The following is a 25,506-nucleotide window of genomic DNA, read 5'->3' on the forward strand; positions in this document are numbered from 1 at the left end:
AATTTATTCATATTATATCTAAATGGTTATCTTTTTTGGTCTTTTGAGACAGGGTTTCTTTGTGTAACAACAGTCTTGGCTGTCTTAGACTCACTTTGTTGACCAGGTTGGCCTCGAACATAGAGATCTACCTGCCCCTGCCTCCCGAGTGCTGGAATTACAGGCGTGCGCCACCACACCCAGCTTAATAAATCTTAAAAAAAAAAAAAAAAAGCCAGGCGTGGTGGCACATGCCTTTAATTCCAGCACTTGGGAGACAGAGGCAGGTGGATCTTTGTGAGTTTGAGGCCAGCCTGGTCTACAAAGTGAGTCTAAGACAGCCAAGACTACACAGAGAAATTCTGTCTCCAAAAACCAAGAAGGGGGGGGGGGGGGGGAGGAAGCCTCTGCCTTCATGCAGCCTGCAGAGTTGTTTTGGGACATATATACCATTATGAAACGATATGATTTTAAGCTGAGATTAACACTGATGCTTGGTCAGAATCACTAATTTCACAACCATATAAAGCTAAAGATTGCCCCAGATGGCTTGTGAGGATTTCTGAATTCTGGTATACTGGTCATTTATTTAAGATAAGAGTCAAGCAGCAAAATCCATAGCTTTGTGGGTTCAGAATTAGTGACCTTGTTTGAGACCAGACCAAAAGTCACAGAATCTGCTTCAGCTGCTATTATGGGAACAAAAATTCATAATGAAGCCCCCAACTGTCACAGAAAGCTTTTATTAACATGGAGGAACTCAAGAATGTCGAAGCCCCTGCACTGCAGTCTCTGAGTGAGTATGAGTAGAAGGGCAGCAGGAGGGGACCATGTCCAGCATGTATGGCCACCAACCAACTAACAGGCTTGCATGGTTAGGGGAGGCATTTGGTGGCTAGCACATCTGTATAGCTCTAAGAGGTCAGCCTTGACAAGTAGGCTTCCTCACCAAGACAAAAACCAGCCAGAAACAAGAACAACAGCTGCAGAGACACCACCTCAAAATGGAAAGTAATGATGCTCATTACATCAGGAGGCACATTCCACCCTGATCATAAGACAAGAGCAAGAAGGCGGCTTGGGCTCTACTACACAGCCTCTCTTAGATAAGATGCTTTTAAACATTAAATACTTGAAGGGCCTTGCTCCTTGTGAACAGTTCATGGCCTTCCAGGAAGCCTTTAAGACTAATGCTATTTCTGTTATCTATTATTATTTGGATTTTGAACAAAATTGATGGAGTAGGAACCAGTAGAAGAATCCTGCTTGATCTGGAAATTTTCTGTGGAGAGCCCAAAAGGTCGCAGAACCAAGTTGCCAAGATCTTTTAGTTTACCTGCAAATATAAAAACAACTCAAATGAATGTTGGAACAAACAAGCAAAGTTTCCCGTTAAGCTGCCTACAATGACCCAAGGACAGGGACTTTCATGCCTGGCCTTCCTGGCTGTGGGGACAGGGAACCCCCAACTCACCTGCTCTCATAAAGAAACTGACAGTAGCCATCTACTGAGTTCAATCCAACATGGAGAATTTTTACTGAGCCTCCTACAAGTGCACTCAGCTTCCCACTCTGCCTTTTACAAGGCTTCTGGTACTTTTCGGAGGAAGATGAGCTCTTGTTCATTTGTATAGTTCAGGGTCCCCTGCCCCAGCTTCAGGCTTTACTTAAGTAATGAAGACATACCCAAAATAAGGATTCTTACGCTGCTCTAAGATGGCAGAGGCCCATGGAGTTTGTGTGCTAAGATGGAACTTGCAGGAGATCTTCAGGATTTATGGAGTAATGGATAACATTTATGAAACTATGACTGCTCTGGAAAATCTTGACTGGGATGGGAGAATAGAAAGTTTCAATGCTTTCTAAACTGCATTAACTTTCTTGCAGGCCTTCTTCCATGAGATAAGAGTGAGGGTAGTTGGGAAGAGACAGCTTAGTCCTCAGAGTACTATGCTCCTTCATGTGCTCTGTGCCAGCAACATTTGCCACCCCGAGTCCCTACCAGAGTAAAGACCAAGTGAAGAACTTGTAAGTTGCATGGTCTTCACAGGGGAAGCTTCTGGACTTCATCTAGAGATGTGGTCCACAGAAACTTAACATGTTTAAAGAAAAGTCAATCCACTCTTAGAGACAGCTTCCACACTTTTCTAAGTAGGTCCTTGTTTTGCCCAACTAGCTGAAGGTCTTGTCTGCATGAAGCCCTTTGAACTCCATGCTTCTCCAAATGCAGGGGAAACTAAAACCTAGGGCTACCTAGGTGTGTAGGGATAAATCAGGTAGAGGCTACTTGGGTTCCCAGGTGGCTCTGCTGAAGCTGCAGGAAGACTCTCCTGATCTGACAGGTAGAGACACAGAGCAGAGCACAAGGTTATGTCTCCACAGTAGGGAAAACCTAAGACCTTCTGATGGAGAGATTCACTCAGAGTGTGCAATGTGCATGTGTGCAGCTCTTTTTGTAGTACAGATGAAATAAAGATGTGCACAATGTAAATGAGAGTTTGATGGAGGAATAGGCAAAGACAATGGGCCATACATCCAATGGGTGGGGAAGAAGACAGGAGGCTGCACTCTGTCTGTATTCAGGTCCTGAGCCAGGCCTGGTGGCCTATCGCTGTTAGGCCATAGGAGTCCACTGATGGCTTGAGAACACTTTTAAAGTTGACACTTCTTGTGGCAAAGTAAAGAATGGACCCAAAGGGGGAAAGCTTAAGGGTCCTCTGGAAGTTATAGTTTCATGGCATTATGCAAGAGGCCATTTATTCTAGAACAATCATCTCTATGATTGGAAGCCACAGCTCGGCCAGTGGGAATTCAAAGGACTACAGCAACATACATGGTGGACTCTAGTTTCTAGTGTTTAAACATGTCATTTTTTTGCTGTCTGTAGCCAACTTCCATGAAGACTGTGCTTACTGCACACAGGCACACATGCACGCATACACAGACACTTTCCTGTTGCTGTTTAGGCCAATGTCAATGTTCAGAGTCTAAAGCAGCCGCCTCACTCATGAGACAGCCTATCTGGCATACTTGTCCCAAGATGCTAATGCTGTCTCCCTTCCCTGATGCAATCAGATTTCCTTATTCCCTCCTGTAGCAAACCTGGTACCTTCAAGCTGAACACGCCACCATGTGCCTTGTAAGCTGGAACCTATTATACTAGGAATTTTATGTCAGTGAAGAGTTCAAACCTGCTTGTATTGACAAAGCTGCTTAGGAGAAGAGAGCCAGCTCTGATTAATCTTAGTTTCCCTGACTCAAAGCAACATTCTACCACGGTATCCCGAGTGGTTCATTATGTAAACATCCCTATGAAGATCCTGACTGTGTGAGACCATTTACTCCAAGGATAAGCAGGAATGCTTTTCTTTGCTGTGGCTATAGCATAAAGAAGACAAGATGAAATCCGGTGACTGACCTCTTGTTCAGGAGATGCCTTTCAGTTGAGCCCAATTTCCCCCTGGTGCTTCTGTAGTATGGCCACATCCTACTCTGGCTCCTAAGGCTCAAGCCTCCCTCATCTGAGCTGCCTCTACCACATTGTCCCTCTTTATTTTGCAGTCATATTCTCAAGTAAGGGTCACTAAACGTAAATTGTTAAATTGTGGATTGCTGGGTTTCACTGCAATTTCACTTTAGTATGCCTTGGGTGTACATGAAACTCAGCATTTTGGCCACACTCTTGTGATGATGGTCTGTGTATTGAAATTTGAGAAACACTCTCCAAAAGCAAATTTGGGCTTATGGGCCCGTTTCCCAAATAGCCCTAAACATACTTCTGCCACTTTGTAGCATGTCTGTCAGATGGCATTCTTAGAATTGATAATCATAAAACCAAAATACCAAGCAACTCTGAAAACAATGAATATGTTCCATGCCCTGTGGCATCAGATATTCAACTTAAGATTTAATTCTTATGTAAAAACATATTTCTCATACTATAAAAATTTGTTCTTATATTTAAGACATGCTAAATTATGTTAAAGTTATCATTTTTAGAATATTAATTTTATTTTACATTTGTGTGTCTGAGTATATGTGCATGAAGTAGTCTGGAGAGCTCAGAAGCACTAGATCCTCAGAAGTTCGAGTTATAGATGGTTGTGAGCTGTCATGTGGGTTCTGGGAACCAAACCTGGCTCTTTGCAAGAGCAATAGATGGTCTTAACTGCTGAGCCATCTCTCTTGCTCCTTAAAGAGTTATTTTAACTAGAGTTCATGATTTGTTATCAATGAATGTTTCATAGGATCATGTAAAAATTTTGTGGGCAAAAGGAGCTTAAGGGTGCAAAAAGCCCAGCACTCAGGAGACAGAGGTAGGCAGATTATCTGTGAGTTCGAGGTCAGCCTGGTCTACAAAGAGAGTCCAGAAAAACCAAGACCACATAGAGAAACCCTGCCTTGAAAAACCAGAGTACAAAAAGTCCATTAATTCACCTACCTATTGGAAAGACTGTGTATAATCTCTAGCTATTGACGTCAAGCCATATATGGTGAATGTATTTTACATTAATTTTCTTTTAGGTCCATGCCGTATAATCCACATAAAAGATTCAGAAAGTATTCATAAGAAAGGTGTGGCAGCTTTTGAGCAGGGATATATTAGAACAGCTAAACAGACAATGAAAAGTTTGTCTAGGAAGCCCTAGGTTCTTGGAAAAACAGAACGCAAGAGGCACTGATTCCAACTAAGCAATGTTATCGCAAATACGGGAAGTAACTAAACAATGGGAACACGGAATCCACTGACCCAGCTGCGCCCTGCTCCGCCCCGCCCGACTCTGTGTGCATGTACACAGGTGTGCAGTAGAGACCAGAGGTCAACACTGGGTATACTCTATTTCTGACTGATTTATTTCTTGAGACATGGTCTCTCATTGAACCTGGAGCTTTCCAATTCCGTACAAGCAGCTGGCAATAGAGGTCAAGGGGCCCTCCTGCCTGTCTTCCCAGTGCTAGCATTCAGGTGTATTCCACCCTGCTGAGCATTTTCTTTTTCTCTTTTTTAAAAATATGGGTTGTGAGGCTGTAAACTTAGGTGTTCTGAGTAATCTCTTCAGCCTCCTCCCTTTAACTATTTATTGCACACACTTCTTCTGTCTTCTCAAGCACTAAAAGGACTTTCAGTGCCATTTTCAAACCAAACCTCTAACATTACTGGCTGTGATGATGACACATTAAATAAACTCAAAACCTTAAGAGGTGAGTATGCAATGGAAAAATTCAAGTGTTTTTGAAATCATCATGTGAAGAACAAGGTAGAAATCTGGTTCCTGAAAAATCTGATCCCCCTCTCTAAGCCAAACCGCACTTCCCAAAATTAAAAAAAACAGCTGAGCAGGGCCTTGTCCCTAATATTGCTGCAAAGAAGCAGTCTCAACGACATGCACACAGGAACACAGGCTCGCTCGCACGCATGCGCGCGCACACACACACACACAGCAGTTTCAACAATGCACATGCACATTCATGCATATGCTTCTAAGAGATCCTGAATTCTCTAGCGAATAAAAACGATGGTCCAACCCTAGTCTTTTAGCTGTTGTGATCAAGAGAAAGCAAAGGAAACAAACTTACCTAACATCTCTTCTTTTAATCTTTCATTACGTTCTTCAATTTGCCTAGGTAATCTCTGAGGAAAAAAATGAGAAACAAGCATTTGGTTAAAAAAAAAATCGTATTTAAATCTGAGAAGTGTGTAAAAATATGATGTAAAAATAAGAGCAAGTTAAAGAAAAATAGAGGAAAAAAAAGCACTGATGCTGCAAATGACTACAACGCAGTAAGAATCTTGTCTGGTTTATCACTGTATTCTCAGTTCATTCTTTAAAAAGAAAAAAATTTTTGAGACATGCGTTGCTCCAGGCTGGACTGTATTTGTGACATTGACATTCTTCCTGCCTCAGACTCCCTGGCATCACAGGTGTGTGCCAGGACACTGGGAATATTTTATTAGGGTTTGTTAATTATATTAATTAATGACTGCATTTTAAAGTGTGTCTCTAGTGTTGGTAAATAAGAGCACTAACTTACCGTGTGTGTGTGTGTGCGTGCGCGCGCGCGTGTGTGTGTGTGTGTGTGCGCGTGTGTGTGTGTGCGTGTGCGTGCGTGTGCGTGTGTGTGTGTGTGAGAGAGAGAGAGAGAGAGAAAGAGAGAGAGAGAGAGAGAGAGAGAGAGTGAGTGAGTCCCTAGCTGGTCTGGATTGTTGCTTTCTTCATTTTGAAGACAGGTCTCTGTCACATAGCTCTAGCTCTGGCTGTTCTGGAACTTGCTATATATAGACCAGGCTGGCTTCGAACTTATACATCTATCTCTGTCTCCCAAGGGATGAGATAAACACATGAACCACCACACCTGGCTTAAGAAAATACTTTAAAATTTGTTTTACCATACAAGCTTCTCTTGCTTGATGCACTGATGGATCCTTTTCTAATACTGATTTATAATCTTCCAGTGCTTCATCTAGTTTGTCTGTTTTCTCATACAACTCCGCTCTCCTCAGTATTGCACGGATGTAGCTAGGGTTTAACTGAATTGCTGAAAAGAAAAGAAACTGTTATTTCAAGAAAGGGTTACCTGTGTAAGAGCCCTTATTCATTGCTGGTGCAAATTAATACAGCCACTATGGGTTTCAGTTTGTAAATTCTTCAAGAAATTACAAATAGAACTACCATATATAACCCAGTTATTCTATTCCTGGCATATACTTAGAAAGCTCCATATCCTACCATAGAGATAGTTGCACACCAGTGTTTACCACTTCTCGATAAACAGACAAATGGGTACATATAAAGTATTAATCAATATTAATCAGCTGTAAAGAAATTTTCAGGAAAATGAATGGGACAAGAAAGTATGAGTGAAATGATCCAAACTCAGAAAAGAAAAAACCTGCATGTTCACCCTATCCATAGACCCTAGACCATGGTCTACACCTACACACACACACACACACACAAGCAAGCTCTCTCTCTCCCCCCCCCCCCCCCCCCCAATGGCCGTCAGTGCGAGCTCAGCAACTAAGATCCTCAGTGAGTCATAAAGGCTGGTATTTGAAGGCTCCTGGAGGTGAATTCTGTTCCATACTTGAGTTCTGATGCCAAAGGAGCTTCAAAGTTTCCACATATTTACTACTATAAGAAATAAGCTGAAAATCCACTTGAAAGCATGCTTCCCCTCAGATGACTCCTACAGTGTCCCTGGAAATGCTATTCCACAAAGCTGCCCCAGTATGAAGGCACACATCCAAACCTGTCTGTCTACCTGATGCAACGATCTTTTTTGTCAATAGAAATTTTACCTTTGCTGCAGTCACTGATGGCCACCTCCTTCTTGTCCTGTCAGGGAAGATGACAGATGACATTAACATGTATTCCCGTGGCTTCATCTCCAGGCCCATTACCCTGACGTGATCATGAGGGCTGAGTATGAAGGTAAGCTGGGGTTCCGCAAGCCTTTAATCCAGCACTCAGGAGGCAGACGTAGGTCGCTCCCTGGGCTCCACTGGTTCCAAGGCTAGCCTAGTTTATCGAGTGCGTTCCAGGATAGCCAGGTATACACAGAGAAATCCTGCTGGGCATAGCGGTACACACTTTTAATTCCAGCACTTGGGAGGCAGAGGCAGGCGGATCACTGTGAGTTCGAGGCCAACCTGGTCTACAAAGCAAGTCCAAGACAGCCAAGGTTATACAATGAAACCTTGTCTCGAAAAACCCAAAAACAAACAAACAAACAAAAGCAACTCGTGCTTGGCCTTTTCTGTCTGGACAGAAGGCCAGTGGCTGAAGGGCTGAAGGTGGCTGGCATGCAGCGGCCGGCGTGCTCCAGTCACTCAGAGCTAACTGCTGCTTGGCTGGCCCCCCTGACTCCTCGCACATGCCTCACACCCCAGCCTGGCAAAGATGGTAGGTCAGAAGAGTGCTATCGCCGCAGGCTTCTGTGGTGCCCTGTTCATCAGGTACCGCATCTACTTCGACGGCAAAAGGCGGAGTGACCCCAACTTCAAGAACAGGCTTCAAGAAAGAAGAAAGAAACAGAAGCTTGCTAAGGAGAGAGCTGAGCTTCCCAAGTTACCTGACTTAAAAGATGCGGAAGCTGTTCAGAAATTCTTCCTTGAGGAGCTATGGCTTGGTGAAGAATTACTAGCACAAGGCGACTACGAGAAGGGTGTGGACCACCTGACAAATACAACTGCAGTGTGTGAACAGCCTCAGCAGCTGCTCCAAGTGTTACAGAAGACTCTTCCACCTCCAGCGTTTCCGATGTTTCTGACCAAGCTTCCAACCATTAGTCAGAGATTTGTTAAATACTCAGAGCTTGGCTAAAGATGGTATGGACTGAGCCAGATATCAATATCATATTATTTCAGTAAAATGATTTAACAGCTGAGAAGCTGATCGGTTCTGGGGAATATGGGGAAATACACTTGTTAAGAACTGTCCTACATTCTGAAGTCTACCAAAGTGAATGTGCACTTTGATTAGATCAATTGTTCTATTTTTTTTTCAGTGAAAAGTATTTTGATAGAGCTTTTCACTTTATAAATACAGTGAGTTAACAAGACAAAAAACAAAACACCCCCGCCCTCCCAAAAAAACCCCATCCTAAGCTGTATGTGCTGATGTTATAGGCCTGGTTTGGTTGATATCACTGGGAGACCTGCTCTTTCCTGATAGGAGGCAGCGTAGGGGTGGATCTGGGGGAGGGCAGGGAGACACTGAGGGACAAGGAGGGGAAATTGCAGTTAGGATGTAATATATGAGGGGGCGGGGAGAGAGAGAGGGAGAGATCAGCAATGTAATGCTGGCATTACAAGGCCAACAGTTAAAACTTTGTAGTCAATAAGCAAGGCTGACACGGAAGAATGAACCATCCTCTTCAGTGGCTGGCTGCTACACTATCGCATCTAAAGTGGGATCATCAGGTCCATCTGCAGGCAGTGTCTGTTACAAACCTTAACTTACCTACTGGTAACAAAAACATAAACAAGCCATCCTGCTTGCTGTAAGGTATCATCATTTCAGTTGCTTTAACACACTGAGCTCTTGGGCTGTTGCACCATTCTGGGTCCCACGTGTGCATGTCTGCTCGTGTACACTACTGCTATGCTTTACTGGAATCTTTGTCCCTGAAACTGTGCATCTTAATGATCCTTGGTCTTTCAAACATGTAATAATAACAGCACATAAGCAATGAAATGCAGAAGACCAAAGAAATATGGTTGTTTCCTGAAACTGCTAAACTAGGACATTAAAAACCTTAACATATAGCCGGGCGTGGTGGCGCACACCTTTAATCCCAGCACTCGGGAGGCAGAGGCAGGCGAATCACTGTGAGTTCGAGGCCAGCCTGGTCTACAAAGTGAGTCCAGGATGGCCAAGGCTACACAGAGAAACCCTGTCTCAAAACAAACAAACAAACAAAAAAACCTTAACATAGTTGTACCATGTAAAAAGTACAACTGATGACCAGAAGAAGTAAACTGCAAATGTGTGGATGGAAAAGCTTGACGTATATTTACAGTGTGAACAATTGCTTCTGAAATGTCTTATGTACACTAGACAAAATATGAATCCATAATGGAAATTTCTTAGGATTTGTGATACATTTGAAGACTGAATGTCTACTTAAAAGTTTGCCATGTTGAGTCAGCCTTACTGACAGTATGTATTCCCCACCCACACCCCCAAGAAAGGGTTTCTCTGTGTAACAGCCTTGGCTTGTTCTAGACTCACTTTGTAGACCAGACTGGTCTTGAACTCACAGAGATCCACCTGCCTCTAGGATTAAAGGCATGCGTCACCATGCCGGGCATTATGTATCATTTTAATAAACTTAATTTTAACTAACAATGAAAATACAAGTAAAAAACATCCTATAATCAGGTTTTATCAAAGAAATCAATACAGTGGAATAATTAAATTCCATGTAGAAACAATATTTACTATTTGGGGGATATTTGGAAGGTAAGTGGTGCAGGGATGTGGGAAAGACTGTAAGCTTTGTCACAGGTGAAAGCAGTCTTGGCGGGCTTTACCCTTGGATACACCATGGGTACCTTGAGATAGACTGAGTGGAGCCATCCTGGGCCTGGAATTCAGGAAGCAGACCTGGGGACTCGACCTGGACTATTGATTTTCTAATCGATCCTCAATGGGAGAAGGAGACCGCCCTCCGCATGTCAGACAGGCAGGTGGAGAGGAGAGAGCAGGAGCAGGTTCAGACCTGGCTTGAGCGCACGCAGGTGGATTGGAAGGAGGATCAGCAGAACAGGCCAGACCAGCGTGCAGGCCAGAGACACCTAGGGACCCGTCCCGTGAAACAGATACCGGAAGGTTCACTCTTTTTTCCCTTTAACCTTTTTTCCCTCTTGTGTAAAGCTAGTTGGTTGTATAATAAAGTTTAATTGTTAAAAAACAGAGCCTATACAGGGAACTAGCTTCTTTACAGAATCACTGAACATCAAGGTCCCCTCCACATTCTTATTTAGCATCTGACTCAAGCCTGGGATTCACCGAGTAAGCTAAGTCAGCCAGCTGCTGAGCCCCAGGATCTGCTTGCTCAGCCCTGGTTACAAGCACATGGCACAACACACAACTTTTCCTCTCTGGTTCTGAATACAGATGGCCCTTGTGCTTACAGGGAGTCACTTGACAAGCTCAGCTATTTCGTTAGCCCTCAAATTATCTTGGTCTTTTATGGATTTTCTGTAACTTGGAACCTGGAACTTGTTCATTATGGACAAGACCTAAAGAAGGAAGACTCTTAAAAAAAAAAAAGAAAAAAAGAAAGAGAAAAAAAATACTGTAGTAGAGAAATAAGCATAACTTTCACTGTCTGTTTCTCCCAATTTCCATAAACTGAAGACACATCACCAAATGATTGATTAGGAAGTGTTGAAACAGGAAAAAACCTTTATAGTGTAAATGTACACTTGTGATGGTATGCTCTTTTTTCTTTTGTTTTGTGTTTTTGAGACAGGGTTTCTCTGTGTAGCCTTGGTTGTCCTGGACTCGCTCTGCAGACCAGATGGCCTTGAGCTCACATTGATCTGCCTGCCTCTGCCTGAGTGCTGGGATTACAGGTGTACATCATCAATCCTGGCTGGTGGTATGTTCTTTCCAGAAGCTATTATGATGATTTATGTGTGACCCCCATCTTTGCACCTACAGGCCAGAGAACAACGTGGTCAGTTTTGTCACCATTCTCCTCCAGTGACCATCCCACTGTCCCTGCATCCCTGTGCTGTTGTGTTACATGCATGCTTATGGCTACACCGAGTTCTTATGTGGGTGCTGGCCTTCATGCAGTAAGCATTCCCATGCCCTGAGCCATCCTGCAGCTCCCTTGACGCTGTAATAAGGTGTAGCACATCTTTATCACTAGCTTGCTCTCTTCAGTAGAGGAGTTAGGGCATTTTACTCATTGCAAAATCCTTGGTTTAAAACACAAGGGTAAACAAATCTATATATGTAAAGCAATCTATATAACATTATAAAGTCAGTGGTTTAAAGAAACGTTAAGCCCTTTGCTTCCTTTAAAAAGCCTACTCTTTTCAGGATTAGCTAGCTAAACCTGGAGTAGAAGCCATTTAAAGCTTCCACTGCCTTCAGAAATGAAATGTGGAGTTTGACCAGGGACACATAGTCAGCAATACTAGCCAGCCTGCAAACTTACCTTCCTGAAATTCTTCTCAAGTAATTAAAACAATTTATGGTTTTGTTGTTGTTGTCTGCCTTTCATTTTTAGGGGCTGGTGGGGCCTGGAACTCCTGCCTCTGCCTGCTGAGTACTGGGATTAAAGGTGTGCACCAAACACCCAGCTGTAATTGAGACTCTTTTATAACACAATCTGAGCAGTTGAAGTCTGTTCGTAACCCTCTATGATATTTTGTCTTACTCCCAGCAAACATCCCAGTGATACTTGCACTTTGTAGCTTTTTGGTTCCAGCTCCTTCCTCCTGATCTTCCTTGGACCTCTACCCCTGTCTTGGCTAACATAATGTCTGTAAGGTATGACAATAACTTAACCATAGCACTTTGGGTCTAAGTAGCCATAGTTAAAGGGCATAGTTTTGTCTTAAATAAAAAAAATTCCCTTATTTTAATCTAACCATGCTAATTATGTTGACTAGACAGAAAATCAGATAAACCCGAGACAAGTCCACGTGCTTGCACTTCGGTTTAGTCCATTCTTCTTCTCTGTCATACCAAGTCCACACTAGTGTAGAAATATAAAATACTTTTCCCTGACACCTATCTCGCACTTAAAGATATCTTCATCTCAAGTGTCAGCTATGTCACCCAGTGTTCATATTTTTAACAGAAAAACTCAAACCTTAATAACAAGCTTCTTTTAGATTGGAGTTTTAACTAGTGTTTCCCTGTGCCTCCAAATCTTTATAGTCCAGAAATCTGAAAGCAGCAGCTGCAGCTATTCTGGGATGTACACTACTTGTGATAGACTAAAGTAACTCCATTTTGCTTAAAAACTTCCATTTCTGTATTTGGGTGACCTACTCTTGAACTCTGGATCTAGAAAAGCCCACGAAAGATACACTTGGCACAAAGATATAGAATAATCAATTAGCTGGAAAACAGAAAAGTACTTAAAGTCCAGACAATTCCTCCAGATCTCCCAAAAGGTTATTCCTTAGAAGTTAATTGTCTGTGGTTTGGTACCAGACTTGTACCAATTAGCTCAAAGGGCAACCAACAGGATGCTTGCCAAGCTGGAAGCCCGCTTACCTGCTTGCTCGCTCTCTACAATGTATAAAAGTTCTTTCTTACTTGTATTTGGGGCTCACACATGATCTGCTGCGATGGTAATAGTGTGGGCTCAGAATAAAAGACCCTATGTGTTGGCATCCATATTGGCTCCTGGTGTTCACTGGGGTTTCATTAAATCCCAGCACAACACATGGCTTCTTGCCTCACTAACCTGTCAGCCTACCTTCATCAAAGTATTCACCCTGCTACTTTATGAGGAATATTAACTACTAATATGAGCCTTAGTCAAAATTTTCTAATATTTTTCTAGCCCCTCAATACACTTCTCATCAGAGAAATACACAGGAATGCATGTAGGAAAAGAATAGCAACTTGAAGCCCTGCACTAGTTTGGAGAGAAATGGCCCTACAGAAGATCATGCATGAGCTTAGGAGCACTGGAAGATCATGCATGGGCCTAGAAGCACTGGAAGGTCATGCACGGGCCTAGGAGCACTGGGGATCATGCACTTAGGGAAATGCCAACGGCTCATACCTGTTTCATCCTTGCAGCAGCTCTATTTGAAAACAGAACAGATCGATCTTTCTGGAAACAGGATGGGCACATCTGAATAGCTTGACTGTACGAACTCTCAGCTTCTACATAATCTGAGGATAAGACCGTAAGATGAACAGTCATTAGCATTTTATTTTGTCAGATCTCAATGCAGTTTCCTATGCACAGGATCAAAGTTTCTAATGAAAAGATGGTCCCAGGTTATTAGGTTTTAAACATCATTTTCCCCTTTCGTCTCTCTGTAAAGAAATAGTGCCTGCTTTTTCCAATGGCACCAGGAAGGCATGTGTTTGGTGAAATGCTGAATATGCTGTCAGTCAAGAGGCCTCAATTCTCAAAGTAGCAGCATGTTCTAATTATTCAGCTTTCATTTGATTCAGCAATTTAGAAAAGAATTTCCATCGGGCTTTAAGGGACCGGACAGGTGAAAGACTACAAGGTGAGGTCCATGATTCAAAGTGAAGAAGACAATTCTAAGGTTTGAGGTGTAGCTCAGTGAGGGAAAGCTTGATTAGTATGTGCACAGTATTAACACAGTCTCTGGCACTGGGAGTGGGAAGGAGGAAGTAAACTATTTGTTTCAGTATTAAAAATAAACTAAACCAGGCACGGTGGCCCACACCTTTAATCCCACCCAAGGGGCAGAGGCAGGTGGATCGCTGTGCGTTCAAGGACAGCCAAAGCTACATGGTGAGACCTGTCTCAAAAAACCAAAAGGAAAAGGTAATCCAGCTGGGTGTGGCGGCACATACCTTTAACATTAGCATTTGGGAAATAGAGGCAGGTGGAGCACTGCAGAGTTCGAGGACAACCTGTTCTACATAGTGAGTTATAGCCCATGGAAGATCATATAGCAAGACTTTGTCTTAGAAATAGAGGGAGGAAAAGAGAGAGATAGGAAAACAGAGGGAACGAGAAAGGGAGGAAGGAAGGAAGGTGGGAGGATATCATAAGAAAAAAACTTTAACCAAAAAATTATTAGAGGAAGCCATGAGCTCTTCGTGTCTTAGTCATGTACACTTTGACATGTGACAGACTGCATAACACTGGGAGTGTTGTTGGAAGGGACTCCTAACATTCTTAAGCAAACACAGGAAATATAAAGAAATAAAGAGCACTGCTCGGGTTTGAACAAGATCTTAAAAACCAGGGGCTACTGGCAGGTCCTTAGGTGAGTGGTGGTGCTGCCCTAGGAGGGGAAGCGGGTGCAGTGTACTGGGGGGAGTTTGTAGGGTGGTAAGCTGTTAGAATGCCTAGCCTTATCCCCAGCGCTCCCTCAGCTCCTGTGTGATTTGAGATGTTATCTCTTCCTCTTGTACACATTCCCACCATCTGGCATGGGACCCTCACCAATGCAGCCACTGCTGCTTTTTCCACTTTTAACTTCCAAAACTATGAACTTGTTTTCTTTATGAAGTTAGCCTGCCTCAGATATTTTGCTACAAGAATTAAAATCTAATCAACAATCACAGAAAAAAGGCACATGAAAGAAAGAAAGCATGTGTGATAGCAAGTATCTATGAGCTCGGATCTACAGAGGCTGAGGCAGGAACATCATAGTCTATCCTGGCCTAGAGAGTGGGATCTTATCTCAAAACCAGAAAGAAAAAACCTAACCAACCAGCAACAACAATAAACACTTAGTAAATTACTTCTCTTGCTGGAAAGTAGCAAATGGGGACACTGGGATACTGTGGTTGAGTTAAGGTTAGGGTTTTCCAAAGCAGTAGCTAAAGTGCTTACTCCCTGACTTTTAGATTAAAACCTAAGTTACAGAAAAGAAAAACTATGCTGGTGCAAGAGTCTCATGGTACCTGCTCACTGTGACTGGGGATGGATTAACTCCTGGTGTGGCAACTCAGGGGAACTGCCCTCTGCAATTGCTCTCTGGCGTATGTCTGGGGCTGTGAAAGGGCAGGGTTGGGTGCAGTGTAGACCTTACCTCCCCTCTTAAACTGTTCATTCCCCTCTTCCTTTAGTTTTGCGCTCTCGTCTCTTCTTCTCTGAAACAGATCAAAGCATTACACAATTTCTCACAGTATTATGAACGAAGCACAGTGGCTCACTCCATAATCCCAGGATTCAGGAGATTAAGGTGAGAGGACTGCTGAGAAATTGAAGCCAGCTTGGGTTACAACTAAGACCTTGTGTCAAAAATCAAAACTTAAACTTGAGACTCTCTTCTCTTAGCTTCTAATAATTAAGCAACTTATACAGAGGATTTCAAATTTATCAAACACAAATGCCAACAAATTCTACCCTGCAGAGAAAAGATGGAATGTGCTGAATCTGGTATGTGCTTCCTTCAAGGGATATCCTGACAATGTGGCTGCTCCAAGGCCAACTGGCAGAACCATCTGGAGGCCTGCCTTCCACAACTGTACAGTGTTTTGTCCAACCCCCACCACCCCAAAGCAAGCAAGTAAACAAATAACACTACCTATAGAGCTGCCCCCTCCCTCACCTGCCCCCATTTCACTGTTTAATCCTGAAACCTTTGATTACGTGGTACTCTCAAGATTAGTGACCATGCCTGGTGGGAATGGGGCACTCCTATAATACCATCACTCTGGAGGCAGAGCTAAGCAGATCCCTGAATCTGAAGCCAGCCTGCTCTACAGAGTAAGTTCCAGGACAGCCAGGGCTACAGAGAGTAACCCTGCTTAAAAAAAAATAAAATAAAAAGAGAGAAGGCCATGTATTGTTAGGCGCTGGATCAAACAGAGCACTTGAATCTCGGTAAGGATGCTAAAAGGCAGGTGTAAACAGATACCACTCTTTACGATATCTACTGTGCAGCAGACAGACATCCATATGTGTACAACAGTAATTCACTTCAGCAGTACAGCATTTGCCTGGCATACTTGAAGCTCTGGATCTAACTGCCAGCACCAAAATTAAAAAGCAAACACACCCCTTTCCCCTAAGTCCCCACATCTGAGAAGGGCTGTCCTAAGAGTAAACACCTAAATGGGTGGCAGTGATGACAAAAGAGAAACCGGTAACACTAAGATCATATTTTTCCAATACTGTTCATGAGAGGTGGACTGTGGTGTTCTCTACTGCTCTGGCTACCAGCACACCAGAAAAACACAATCCGAAGTGAGTAACACTAGGGAGTAGATTTATGGAAAGAGACCAGGAACTCAAATCCCAATGGGAAGCTTCAAATACAAGCTGAAGAGACAGGGTGCAAAGCAAGTTTCCTGATGACCAAAGCAGAGAACGCAAGTGCTTACCTGAGCCAAGACAGTAAGAACAGCAAATAAGATTCTGGTTACCCCCTTGTCTTTGTTCCCCTCTAGATTCTAGGTCTTGGCCAGAAATATCCAAGAAGCCACACACAGGCTCTCTGACCTGCCTGTTAGGAAGGGGAGTGATAGACATAGGCTGTAGCCGCGCAACACGATGCCAATACAAGGTAAGTCTGCAAACACGAATGTAGGGCTGGATGCTAAAGAGCCAAGAAAACCTCAGAAGAAATGTAGGTAGCAGTCATTTTAATGCAGAAATCTGTCAGCCTCTGTCCAGCCTTTAACTTTTGTGTCCTTGTTTTAACTCTAATCTGAGCCTCCTTTCACATCTGTTCTCCAAAGACAAAACTCTTAAGGGTGGTTCTGCAGGCTCAGATTAAGCAGCTAAGAGATGAGACACCTGCGGGGAGCTAGGAAAAACATAAGAGACCATTCATTCCATGGTAAATTTTAACATTCAGTTTTCACCGGGCAAAGATCAGAGTCTGAGTACATTTACAAGGGGATAGACAACTGGGGTCAGCCTGAGACATTTTAACAATTCTTTATAATTAGCACATCTAAGAGTTGAACTACCAAGAGCTCTGGAATATAATTCTGAGGTTAGTTACTCAGTTGTAACCCAACAACCTAGTGTGCAGCACAGTGGAAAGAGCTGCCACCTGCTCCGCTGATCATGTAAGCTGAGGAAGAATTAATGCAAATATCAATACTGTACTGACAGTCTCCATGTAAACAGCACGCTGAGGAGAAAGCCAAACTATCTCCCAGCTGTGCCAAGAGACCGACTTGATCCTAGAACAAAGACAGGAGTTTATTCTGTGGCTTGAACACACTTTCTTCAAAGGATAGCTCATGTACCTTGATGTTCCTGAAACCTGAGGACAGACGTCAGTGACAGGCTGAACACTAGGAGTCTCTCACCACACATGGTGCTGGTGCTCTGCAGCACTGCAGGCACATTCCCTGGTCATTCTATGAACAGATGCTTCCCAAGTGCAGAGGAGCCATCTCACACACTTCCACAATGCTGTTTAATGGTTTCCAGAGAACTGGAAATATCTACTCTTAAATTCTATTTTCATAGAAACTGGAACCAAGACATCTTAGAAAGTTCTTTATTCAGTATGAGCAGAGAACTTAGGGGAAATAGTGACAGTGCTCTGTACTGGCAAGCATCAGAGAAGTTGGCAAGGAAATCTCTGAAACTAGTGCCCTTCATGAGTGACCAAATTTCCAACAGCTAAGTTCTGCCTCGGCGCAGACAGGCCTCTAACTCACAGCAATCCTCATGCACTAGTCCCAGGACATGCTAGGCTGACCACTCCATCTGGCTCCAAACTGCATTCTTCACTAGAGTACTAAAAAGTCAGCACCCCTTACTAATACAGCAGTTCACTGCTTAATGCCTCTGCCCCACCCATCAGCTCACTTGTGTCCCAAGACAATGTGAGGTGAGCAAGGAGCTCTTTTTATAGATGAGAAAAGTCAAGAATCAAAAATCTTGTGCTTTGCTGGGTTTGGTTGCATAAACCTGCAATTTCAGCTACTTGGAAGGTGGTGGAAAGAGAATGATGAAATCAAGGTATCAGCGGACCAGTGGCATGCTCCTTTAATCCCAGCACTGGCGAGGCAGAGGCAGGCAGGTCTCTCTGATTCAAAGCCAGCCTGGTTTACACAGCCAGGACAGCCAGGGGCTCCACGGAGAAACTCTGTCTCCAAAAACCAAAAAATGAAATCTGCCTCTCAGTACCTTCAGACATTAGATCTAACAGATTTGCAAGTAGCCATTCAAAACAGGAAAGCCAAATAATTGAAACTGCTTAACAGACTACCTGTAATCACGGCATTTGGAAGCTGGAAGCAGGAGGGTCAGGAGTTGACTAATTGCAGATTCAGCTATGTGAGACCCTATCTCACAGCCCCATCCAAATAACAAAATAAAAAGCCCCAAAACAAATAGACCAGAAAAAAAAAATCACAGTTATTATGACAGCTTATATCTGTAATTTCAATACGCAGGAGGTTAAGGGATGAAGATAGGTATGAGTGCGAGGCTCAGCTCCTGGAAGGTAGAGGCATGAGGATTAGAAGTACAAACTGGTCTTAAACTACATAGTGTTTGAAGCCAGCCAGGGCTATCTATATGATAGATCAAAATTCCCCCTACCCTACTCTACCCCACAAAGATAACTTTCATGCTAAAACCAATTGATTTAAGAGTGAGAAGTGCATGTGAGCTATATGCCAAGATTCCTGTGTGCAGGAGGCTGAGGCAAGAAGATGATGAGTTCAAATCCTGGGCTACATTTCAAAACCTTGATTGAGGAGGAAACAAACTAGGGCACAGAAGCTTATGCTTGTAGCACAGGAATCAGCGGGATTGCCATAATTTGTTCCTCTCTCAAAACAAGCAAACTGTCTCAAAGAAAGAAGAGGAGACATGAGAAAGGAGAGAGAAACTAAGGATGTTTCTTGGAAGATCACAAATGCAGCAGCAATAATGGAATTAGCCATGCCCCTTTGCTGATTCCTCAGCTGTGACTGAACTCAGAAGCTTTGAGGTGGGGGTGTGGGAGGCAGCAGGAGGATTATTTTCCTGACACCCGTTCCCATGCCAACCTGACCTGTGGTCCTATTTCCTGGCTAGTACTTTTGCTAAGCTCACAGCACATGGTAGTAGCAAAGCATGCTCATCGTGCAGTAAGGCCATTATCTCTAATGAGAGACTCCTCCCTTCTAAAAGTAGATAAAAGTAAGAAATTTCCTTGTTTTGTGTGTTGTTGCTGGATCTCTTCTTAGCTTCGCTAAAAGATACTTCAAGTGAAATCCATTTTAGTGATTCTTTATGGAACCTGAATCTGTCACATGTGCTATCTCAACCTACTCCTTTGGTGCTCTATCCCAACCACGTCAGTAAGTAACTCACTGGTGGCATAAACTACAATCTTCATTCAAGTTCTTTACAAATAAACTCCAACCCTATGGTAATTCATCTCACTACCTTGTCAGGTAAGAAAGGAGGGCTCCAGGAGAATAGCTCCGAGACAAGGAGTTTGAAGATTAAGTTTTACTATTTAAATGCGATACCACACTTTGGACTTGGGTCTGGGAGATCTGAGTTGGAGAAATCAGTTTTACCATCTATGAGGTGTGTGGTCTTGTCCTTACCACCCACGCTTTAACTTAAGTGACATTTCGCTGAGTGCCTGGTACATTGTATATTTCCAACAAACAGCTATTACCCTCCACAATGTGTTCCTTGACACCTATTGTGCTCTGTAGCTACAATGCTACCGAGGTATTCAAGATTAACAAGCATAACTCATAACGCAGTGTTAAATAAGTTTACGAGAAGTTCATTACAGAATTTCCAGAGACTTACCTTAGTAGTCGGAAGGAAGATGTACCTTAGCAGGAGAGCACCTGCCCAGCATTTATATGGGCTTGATCTCTAAAACCACAAGACCTCAAGAAGCTAAAGGTATATGTGTAGATATATATTATAAGCATGTTACAGATCCCTAAGGTGGAAGACAGGATTCTAAACACACAGAGAAAACCCAACAATTTCTTTGTTAGGCTAAATGCTGGGGTTTTGGTTGTGCATGCCCATAGTCACAGCACTAGGGAAGGGAAGGCAGGATGATTGTGAGTTCAAGCTCAGCCTGGGCTATGTGGTTCACACCGTGACTTAGATAACAAAGTAATGAATTAAAAGCGTAAAAGAGAAGGGTTGGAGAGATGGCTCAGAGGTTAAGAGCACTGGCTACTCTTCCAAAGGTCCTGAGTTCAATTCCCAGCAACCATATGGTTGCTCACAACCATCTATAATGAGATCTGGTGTTCCCTTCTGGCTTTGGCATGTAGGCAGAACACTGTATACATAATAAAGACACTAATCTTTAAAAAAAAGTGTAAAAGAGTCTTAAGCTAGGCAGGCATGGTAGCTCAGGCCTGTGCCATCAGCATTTGGAAGGGAGAGGCAAAAGGATTGCTATAGATCCATTCTACATATTAAGTTTCAGTGCAGTCAAGATGACATTGCGAGATCATATCCCCCCAAAAGCAACACCACCACCAACAAAAGTAGCTTAAGGGCAGATTACCCACAACCATTTACCTGCTTCTCTTCTTCTGGCATGTTTTTTTCCAGTTCAATTAGATATTCTTCATCCAGTTCAGAACTAGAATCATCACTGGCTTTGTTCTCCACCTTACCCGCCCCTGGCTGCTCCTCCTCAAATGAGGCGCTGCAGTCATGAAAACACTCCTCTTCTCCGTGGTCCTCATGGGAGTTAGCATCCTTTAGTGGCTTGCTCTGGGAATGCGGATCCTTGGGATCCGAAACCGGGGGGCTGGCAGACTCTGCTTCCTGAGAGTCTGTAACTTTCAAGCCACTGAACAGATCTTCTGGAACCTTACAGTTTTCTGACTTCTGCTCCATGCTGAGTTGAGGGAGGGAGGTGAGGCTAACTGGCTAGAAAAAGGAAAAACATTTATGTAATGATGGTAAGGTAAGTCGCCGGGATTTCTGTAATGACCTTTTTGTAAACTTATTTAACACTGCGTTATGAGCTATGCTTGTTAACCCTGTATGTACACAGTCTTAACTCCTGTCTTTCACATCTAAACAAACCTCTGCATCCGAACCCCAAACACAACTTGTCTTTCTTCAATTGGGAGCCATTACTTTTATTTATATATTAATATTATTTTTAATTAATTTTTTTCAAGACAGGGTTTCTCTGTCACCCTGGCTGTCCTGGAACTTGCTCTGTGGATCAGGCTGGTCTGGAACTCAGAGATCTTCCTGCCTCTGGCCCTGCCCTGGTCAAGGGAGCAATTTTAAAAAACAGGATATCACCAAGTGTGGTGGCCCATAACTGCTGTCTCATCATTTCGGAGATGGAGGCAGGAAGTTCAAAAGTTCAAGGTCATCCTTGACTACATAGCCTGGGCTACACCTCGTATTAGCCCCTTCTCTAATCCCAAAATAGATTATAATAAACTCACATTCAATGCCAATTATCATTTTAACTGATAGCCTTTCTTGGTCAAATATGGTATTGGTCTTATTGTGAGACCGATATCCCCACTTCCCACCAGTGCTGAAGACTGAATCTAGACTGAATCTGAGCCACCGTTTTAATCACCGAGCCACACCCTCAACCTATACCCTAAATGAAAAGACTGATTTTAATGTGACTCTTCCACGCCCTGCTGTTTGCTGGGTAGCAAAATTTAGGCAGAAGCGAAAACAGTGGTAGCAGAAAGGAAAAGAAATGGTTCTAATCTTTGCTCACAATAAATGGCGAAGTCATCAGCAGGAAACAGCGAAGTCCTGCTGGGCCACCATCGCCACCGAAAAACGAATAAGTTTCTTGTGGAGCCCAAGATGGCATCTGTGCCCAAATCGTGCTCATCAACAAAACCGAAACGCCAAGGCGTATAGCCTAGGTAGCTAATTCCAGACCGGGAGCTTTTGCGCAGGTGTTCGCACAGGAATCCTCGAGTTGTCAGAATCAGGTATTGGGGGCTGGTTCCCAACTCTCGCTGCGCAACTCTGCAGTCCACACCCTGCCATTATTGGGCTGCAGTCGAGCCAGGGTACCTGTATTTTATCTTAATCTTTAAAAGTGAGCTCGGTGATTTTTACGTGCAGCATCTTAAGCACCGCTGCTCTAGAACCTGAATCAGAACCTTTGGTCGCAGCAAAACCACGCCAATGACCCTGTGTCGCGTTCAAGTCCGAATTCGTCCGAGCCCGATCCAAGAAAAGTTAAAACAGAGAGTCAGGAATGCGCAGACTTCGCCTCTACGCGCGTGTCACTCCCCTCCCGGCTCTGAGTCAAGGTTAGAAAAGCGCCTCCCCGCACGCCCCCGCGCCTGTCCCCGGCCACAGCCCTCACCCCACGCCGCGAGACCCACCTAGCTCTTCACAACTTCACAGCTCCGCTCTCCACCGCTCCGGCCTCCAAGACCTTCTACTTCCTCTCCGTCAGGTGCACTTCCGGCCGCGCCGACCAATGGCATCGTTGTTGGCAAAGCATTCTGGGAAATGTAGTGGCCAACTCGAAGAGGCGGAACGGAAGTAGCTGTGTGACGTCACTGTACGGCTCAGTACTATGAGCTATAGCTGCCATCTTGAGTTACGTCAAAACCTGTTATTTAGCACAAAGTAATTTTTCAAAAGTAAGTGCTTGTTGTTTTAAAAATGTCTTTATTCTGGCATCCTTCGGGCAAGGAATGTGCAGAAGAATCCGAAAACAAACCTTGTCCCCAAATAAACATTTCTCTCCAGTAGTTTACAGAATGCCTTTCAAGAGGGTCTGGAAGGAGAGTAACAGTTTTTATAATACTAAATATTACTTACTCTTCCCAATCATTTTCTCATGATCTTACGGTGTTTTTTAGAGGCTATTTTCTGATATAGTGGAACAGAAAGAATGCAAAAAATAAAAAATAAACCCAAACAAAAAACCCAAAAGAACAACAACAACAAAAAAGGATTATTCCAAATGCTGGGCAAGCCCTTCTACCTGTGAGCTAGATCTCCAGGCTTCCAACTATCCTGTATTAAACCAGAGATTTGCAAATAATTGAAACAATCCACTATCCTTGAGACAGGATAGCAAAAGAGAAGAAAATTAAAAGACCGTGGGCAGAGAGAAAGGATCCTCTTATCAATTCTGGACAAAGCCCCTCTTAGGTTGAGTCAAGAATTTCCACAAGGGGCTAGAAACATGGCTGATTGGTTGAGAGCAGTGGCTGCACTTCCAGAGAACCAGAGTTCAATTCCCAGCACCCACATGGCAGCTCACAACAGTCTACAAAGATAAATAGATAAACAAATAAAATGCCCCCCTAAAGAATCTGAGCTTCACAGAGGAAGTCTCTGAAAGAGCTCATGCTTACTGGGCATCTTAGGGAATACTTTGTTTTGTTTTGTTTGGAGACAGGGTTTCTCTGTGTAGCCTTAGCTGTCTTGGACTCACTTTGTAGACCAGACTGGCTTCGAACTCACAGACATACACCTGCCTCTGCCTCTGCCCCTGTCTCCCCGAGTGCTGGGATTACAGGCATGCACCACCTTGCTTAGTTTAGAGAGTACTTTTGATCCCAGAATTTGAGAGCTAGAAGCAAGAGGACCAGGGGATTCAAAGTCCAGCTTTGGCTACATAGTGAGCTTGAATTTGGGATACCTAGGTCCTTTCCTCAAACTAAACCAAACCAAGATACATTTGCCACTGTTACTGACAACTGACCTTCACAATATCATCTGGATGTATCAGTGTTCTTACCCTCATAATGTTTCCCGGGGCTTAAATTAGAAGTTGAACCCTATGTATCTAGTAGGACCTTGGCACACAGCTTTAACATAGACTACATTTCTTTAAGCTGGGCTTGGTATTGCAAGCCTGCAATTCCAGCACTTGGGAGGTGGAGACAAGAGGATCAGCTGTCGAGAATGGAGCCACGAGGAGAGACCGGGAAACCTCAAGAGAAATGAACTGAGCCTAGGAGATGATTTAAAAGTGCTGGGTTTGTGGAATGATACTGTTTCGAAGCAAGCTTTTTCCCTACCAAGATGCAGAATTTTGGGAGAGAATCCCATTTGTTCTGCAGGTGGTACTCTGAGAACCAGTCAACACTACAAGACAAAGCCCACTCATGGCATTGGGCGATACAGACACCTGGTGAGAGTGCTGGAGCCTAAAAAGAAGAAAGCAAAGGTGGAAGTGAGAGCCATTAATCTGGAGACAGATTATGACTATGGGATTTTAAATATCCACCTGACTGCTTATGACTTGACTCTGGCAGAAAGTTATGGCCAGTATGTACATCGCCTCTGCAACCGCCTCTCCATCAAAGTGGAAAAAAGTTATACGATGCTTAACAAAACCACGGAAGTGATGAGGCTACTGGACCAAGGCAACAAAAAGGTCCTAGACTCAGTCCTTAGCATCCGTGAGCGAGTGGTTCAGGTCAACGGTCTGAGTACTACGTTTGCAGAGATTTTCTTGGAAATACTCCAAAGCAACCTTCCAGAAGGAGTGAGGTTGTCAGTGAGGGAGCACACTGAAGAAGGCTTCAAGGGAAGGTGCAAAGCTCGGCCAGAATTGGAAGAACGGTTGGCCAAGTTGAACTAAACACTGCAAGTGCTTTCATGTAATGGTCGGTCTCCGAGAAGCTCTTCCTGCGTGATCAGAGCTAAAGAGGAGGATGAATGCTCACACTGGAGATGCCTCCTGCGTCTGTGACATGCTGTGCTTGCCAGTTACCACCTATGTGAAAAAAATCTAGGGTGTTCTCCACTAATAAAATAAGATGTTAAAAAAAAAAAAAAAAGAGGCTCAGCAGTCTAAGATCACCCTTGGCTACATAGCAAGTTCAAGGCCAGTCTGGAACACATGGAACTTTTGTCTCAAGAAAAAGAATATAAATAGAGGCAGAAGGATTATGGATTCATGGCTAGCCTGGATTATACCTGGAGTCTGTCTCAAAACAACCAAAACAAAACATAAACAGGGGCCAGTGAGATGACTCAGTGCTCAGTGGGTAAAGGCTCTTGCTGCCAAGGCTGACAACCTGAGTTCAACTTCCAGCACCCACACTGTAGAAGACAATCAACTTCCCTAAATTGGCATGCACATGCACAGTGCACATGTGCGCGCACACATGCACAGTGCATGCGTGGACACACACACACACACACACACACACACACACACACACACACACAGCGCTGCACAACACACTCCCCCACACCAAATAAATGTTTAAAAAAACCAGAACCCCAAACCAACAAAACCAAACCCTTCACAACAAATCACAATTTTTACAATTTTACATAGTTTTCTATCCTACTATGGCTAGAATAAAACCTGAAGCTTCTTACTAGGACCCCCTGTCCCCAGACCTGCGAGGTTCAGCCTCTTTCTCTGTCTCTGACCTCTGCCGGTGTCAGTTTTCTTCTTAGTCACTT

The 25,506-nt window shown here is 43.6% G+C and overlaps 3 protein-coding genes across 3 annotated transcripts; 2 read left to right on the forward strand and 1 right to left on the reverse strand.

Moving 5' to 3' along the window:
• Positions 1-790: 790 nt before the first annotated feature.
• Positions 791-20,996, reverse strand: Ttc1 (tetratricopeptide repeat domain 1). Its single transcript, XM_051167510.1, has 7 exons — positions 20,641-20,996; positions 15,206-15,266; positions 13,243-13,355; positions 7,280-7,316; positions 6,368-6,516; positions 5,557-5,611; positions 791-1,315 (listed from the first exon to the last, which is right to left on the reverse strand). Exons 1-7 carry the CDS (start codon positions 20,962-20,964, stop codon positions 1,182-1,184), a joined length of 873 nt encoding a protein of 290 aa, XP_051023467.1. The 5' UTR covers positions 20,965-20,996; the 3' UTR covers positions 791-1,181.
• On the forward strand, positions 7,881-8,303 carry LOC127208128 (mitochondrial import receptor subunit TOM20 homolog). The gene has a single exon (XM_051167512.1). The coding sequence runs from the start codon at positions 7,881-7,883 to the stop codon at positions 8,301-8,303; it is 423 nt and encodes a 140-aa protein (XP_051023469.1).
• Positions 20,997-21,828: 832 nt separating the features above from the next.
• On the forward strand, positions 21,829-24,670 carry LOC127208651 (39S ribosomal protein L48, mitochondrial-like). Its single transcript, XM_051168133.1, has 3 exons — positions 21,829-21,966; positions 22,374-22,630; positions 23,938-24,670. Exons 1-3 carry the CDS (start codon positions 21,829-21,831, stop codon positions 24,668-24,670), a joined length of 1,128 nt encoding a protein of 375 aa, XP_051024090.1.
• The last annotated feature ends 836 nt before the right edge of the window (positions 24,671-25,506 follow it).

The sequence above is a fragment of the Acomys russatus genome, chromosome 25, assembly GCF_903995435.1.
Source record: "Acomys russatus chromosome 25, mAcoRus1.1, whole genome shotgun sequence".
Taxonomy (NCBI): Eukaryota; Metazoa; Chordata; class Mammalia; order Rodentia; family Muridae; genus Acomys; species Acomys russatus.

What these genes read in the sequence shown, in the direction of transcription:
- LOC127208128 (XM_051167512.1), top strand. Translation starts at nt 7,881, where the DNA reads ATGGTAGGTCAGAAGAGTGCTATCGCCGCAGGCTTCTGTGGTGCCCTG.
- LOC127208651 (XM_051168133.1), top strand. Translation starts at nt 21,829, where the DNA reads ATGGCGAAGTCATCAGCAGGAAACAGCGAAGTCCTGCTGGGCCACCAT. An exon ending in CAAAACCGAAACGCCAAGGC is followed by an intron (nt 21,967 to 22,373) that starts GTATAGCCTAGG and finishes CTCTGAGTCAAG; the next exon opens with GTTAGAAAAGCGCCTCCCCG. An exon ending in AGTAGCTGTGTGACGTCACT is followed by an intron (nt 22,631 to 23,937) that starts GTACGGCTCAGT and finishes TGGTATTGCAAG; the next exon opens with CCTGCAATTCCAGCACTTGG.
- Ttc1 (XM_051167510.1), bottom strand. Translation starts at nt 20,964, where the DNA reads ATGGAGCAGAAGTCAGAAAACTGTAAGGTTCCAGAAGATCTGTTCAGT. An exon ending in CTGCTGCAAGGATGAAACAG is followed by an intron (nt 7,317 to 13,242) that starts GTATGAGCCGTT and finishes CTTCCCTGACAG; the next exon opens with GACAAGAAGGAGGTGGCCAT. An exon ending in CATCAGTGACTGCAGCAAAG is followed by an intron (nt 6,517 to 7,279) that starts GTAAAATTTCTA and finishes TTTTCTTTTCAG; the next exon opens with CAATTCAGTTAAACCCTAGC.